We start from the raw sequence: 3,870 nt of genomic DNA, 5'->3' as shown, positions 1-3,870 counted from the left end.
GACAGTACCTAGTACATCAGGACTGAGCATACGGGCAATGCATCATATTCCGCTAATCTCACCTCTATCTACGTGATGTCTCCTATACCGGTCCGATAATATGAGGGCACAGCAGTGCTCTCAATACAATATGATTGCGACCAGTTGCCCGCCAATTCGCGGCATATTGAAACTCAAATGCCGAGTATGAACAGAGCAGTCGTGTAGGAATCCACGAAGAGATACAGAGATGATCTACATAAATAACAAGCAATCGCAGCTTATGAGGTGTCAGATGTCAGAACCACCTTCACACATTAACCAAATATCCGCTTCCTCCATCATAAACAGGGATCATCTCGGCAGGGGTCACATTGGGACACATCTCCTGCACCGTAGAGAGACGCAACTCAACCGCTGCCTCCCAAATATCGTCAATTTCAACGCGCATGTACCCCTGGTACCCAGGCGTGTCATAGCTCTCCCCCGGTCTAAAAGTAGGATCGACCATCACCACAAACGGCTTCAACATAATGTACCCGCCCTTCTCGATTACAAACCCTCTCTGAGGCCCTCTCCAATTTGCACTCTCCTCCGGATCCTCGAAGGCACTCACTATCGAGTTCAAGCATTGTTCGTCTATAACGAGACAGGCTTTCGACCATGGAATATGCGACCCATCTTCCATCCCAAGAAACTCTGAATATTGTTTGAAATCCGCACGGATCTGTTCCAGCGATGCCCCCTCCCATCGCTCTCGATCCTCGAAAATAACATTCTTGTAGGTTTCCCGCACAAACTTCTCGGGAAAAGGATCGCTGTCCGGATATTCATCTTCGTCGATATCTCCAATACTCCAGTGCACGTAACGGTCGATTTTGGCGAGGCAGGTAGACCAGAGCCGGTCGGATTCCGCCGTGTAAACAGTGCGGTAGATCACAAAGCCCCAGGGTAAACAACTGAGCCGTTTGATAAACATGACAGAAGGACGGGTGTTGTGTTTATACCAGGGCTGCTTGCACCAGCGCTTCCGAAGGTCTCGAAGGGGACCGGTAAATTCCGGATGCGACCAGCGTTCAGGCCATGATGGGTGATGGAGATTGCCTCCTTGGAGAGCGCTAGAGCTAGATACTTCTTGTTGAGCCATTCCGATTGGGAGTATAACGGTAATGGCAATCCCGGTGTGTATGGAGACAATAGGTTGACCAGTAAGTTTGAACGCGACGGGAGACCCCGAGGTATTTATGCTTTTTTTTGACCGAAGTGACCCACTCACCTCCGAACGCACCTTAACGGATAAGGAATAATAGATGCTGTGGTTCGCTAAGCGACAAAGTCAGAAAATGAAGTTTCCCTAGCTTTCTCTCGCATGGACGTAGGGTCCTGTAGTCATCCGTTTAAATTAGGTAGAAACTACCGACCCATCAGCGGTTCGCCCACTACACTATCTATAAGTTCATTTTACTACTGCATACTGTCATATGCTCCTGCTTTGATTTTCAAGAGTGTATTTGGTCTTGGCAACTGATATTTCCTTTTCATTATATTTCGGATGCCCTCCCTGGCAATGTGCGCATCCTCTCCTTTGCTCCTGAGGCTCTTATTTTCTTTTTCAAGACGTATTCATAGAGTCGTCAGCAAGCCCAAGGTCAAAGCTTTGAACATATCTAGCTGCAGCCGACTCTAAAAGAGAGAGAACCTCTTGGATCGACTGGCAAACTTGTGTGATGAACGGATCATCTGGATTGTCAAAGTTAGAAGGCACCCAGTGGTCCCCCACGAGTTTGATGGCGCTTTTAATCCAGCTCTGGCCGTTGGCCACAAAGTTTTCCATGTGCTGTTCCATAAAGGCATCCCAACATTCTTGAAGGCGGTTGTCTTTGACAGTGTTCAACTTGTACTGATCCTGCGCACGCTTCATCTCTTCACGGACCTTTTCATTAATGGCTTTGAACTTTTGCCAAACTGCACCGTTTCTCAGGTAGTTGTAAACCGCGACCGTCTGGTTATATCATTTGTGATATTAGATCATAGTTTCTCAAGTCTCAGGAGGCGGAACTCACGTCTCTGACAATCTCCAAGGCCTCGGTAGGGTTTTGCACTATCTCGTTTTTGAATTTCTTCAATGATCGGGCACCTCCGTTTCTCCATATCTACACTCCATCAGCATGAAACCCAGTTTAGTGTTAGACAAATCCATGGAGCAACCAACCTGTGCTTTGTTGAGATTAATGGACGACTGCAAAATGACGAAGTTTTCAGCATTCCATGAGCTTCCCAGGGATTCCATCATGCGCTGTATAGGGATTTTCTGTTGCGAATCGGCTAAACCATCCATCGGGGGCGGGTCATCAAGAACAGGCTTGCTAAAGAAGTCGACCATAAAGTCACAGTCAATAGCTTCACATTCCTCTGGCGCATCCTCGCTAGTGGCAAAGTCGCTGAACAATTCAATTGTTTGTAGCTCGATTAAATGCTCAGCTGTAGCGGGGGCTCAAATTAATCACTGAGCCATTCCATGAGATGGTGTGGACATACTGGCATAGGTTCCGCGCAAATTCCCAATATTATGGGTTTGAATCTCAGTGGTGTGACAAAGGTGCCAGTCGACCAGATCATACGCAAGTCGGACTTGCGGTGAGTCCACGTCCCACTGACCCGCTGAGGGATATCCTGGGGTTTGGTATTTAACCGATCGTCCATCACAGTCAAATGATTTAGGCTTGGGACCTTCACGCTTCTCAAGTTGGCGAAGGACATTTCGCTATATCATATTAGTTATCAAGATCAGAGCGCAGATTGTGTTCGCCTGGCCATACCTCTTCAATCCATCGCTTGTCCAGCGTGGGTATGGTATCCCCAGAGTCATCGGCTGAATAGTAATCATCTGCAGTAGGAGTGTAACTGGTGCAGTTGAGTTCAGTGTCAGTACCGCCAATCATGGCGTTGAACGCGTCGGCATTGCACATGACGATTCTTCCAAGACTCTGCGGGCTGTAGAAATTCCCGGCTGGGTATGTCTCGTTACTTGTCAACCATTCAAGGGAATACTCAGTCGCGAGATATTTCCATTTGGGGGCAATGTGTTTGTCGAAAATTGCTTCTTCCTTTCGGAAGATGTTGCTATCATTCCCCCCTTCATATCCAAGCAGCAGATCTCCAAGCATATCCTCAACGCGGGAAATTTTGACGTCCGCCAATGGGACTTGCCCACGCTTGAGAAGGTTGTTGTCGTCCGTGTCACAAGTGGGATTCTCGACCCAGTCAGCCAGGTCGCTGTCCCACTGTGCCAGTTCGGGTATCAACGATTCCGATTGCACGGAGTAGGTGCCCTGACAACAGTATGACTTTGCTCCACTTTGGCGACATCGATCGCCCCATTGATCCATAGCAATCGGGATCTCGTTGGAATAGCAGCCTGACTTGCACCGTTCTCCAGAGGCGCCATAGTCTCCAACATCATCACGCCATGTACATTTACCCCATGACTTCAAAGGATCTGAGGTATCGCAACAATACTTCCTCTTCTGTGGATCAGGGACCTTCCCATTGATGTTCCCGGCCTCATTCGACTCCTTCCAATCCCAATCACACATAGACGCGCCACTGCCAGTGCTGGAGTCGACAAAGTCTGTAGGCCATAGGGAGCCAGCAAAGGTGCATTTCCCGTTGCTGCAGTCGCTCCAGTTGGACCAGTCACAACCCTCGTAGAGTCGCATGGAATTCAGAACCTTTCCGTCATCATCTTCGACGGTTAGGGTTAGTTAGGGTTAGGGTTAGGGTTAGGGGGTTAGGGGTTAGGGGTTAGGGGGTTAGGGTTAGGGTTAGGGGTTAGGGGTTAGGGTTAGGGTTAGGGTTAGGGTTAGGGGTTAGGGGTTAGGGGTAGGGGTT

At 48.7% G+C, this 3,870-nt stretch overlaps 2 protein-coding genes across 2 annotated transcripts; both read right to left on the bottom strand.

Moving 5' to 3' along the window:
• Positions 1-289: 289 nt before the first annotated feature.
• POX_h09379 (uncharacterized protein) lies at positions 290-1,126 on the bottom strand (the record flags this gene model as incomplete). The annotated part of the gene is made up of 1 exon (XM_050118135.1): positions 290-1,126. One exon carries the CDS (start codon positions 1,124-1,126, stop codon positions 290-292), a length of 837 nt encoding a protein of 278 aa, XP_049964922.1.
• A 465-nt stretch (positions 1,127-1,591) lies between these two features.
• Positions 1,592-3,698, bottom strand: POX_h09378 (uncharacterized protein; the record flags this gene model as incomplete). Its single annotated transcript, XM_050118134.1, has 5 exons — positions 1,592-1,981; positions 2,043-2,132; positions 2,192-2,460; positions 2,518-2,743; positions 2,799-3,698. The coding sequence occupies 5 exons, from the start codon at positions 3,696-3,698 to the stop codon at positions 1,592-1,594; spliced, it is 1,875 nt and encodes a 624-aa protein (XP_049964921.1).
• Positions 3,699-3,870: the final 172 nt, after the last annotated feature.

This window comes from Penicillium oxalicum, chromosome VIII, assembly GCF_001723175.1.
Source record: "Penicillium oxalicum strain HP7-1 chromosome VIII, whole genome shotgun sequence".
In the NCBI taxonomy this organism is placed as follows: Eukaryota; Fungi; Ascomycota; class Eurotiomycetes; order Eurotiales; family Aspergillaceae; genus Penicillium; species Penicillium oxalicum.
The sequence above is the reverse complement of the archived record's forward strand: the minus strand, read 5'-3'. Positions and strand labels throughout refer to the sequence as shown.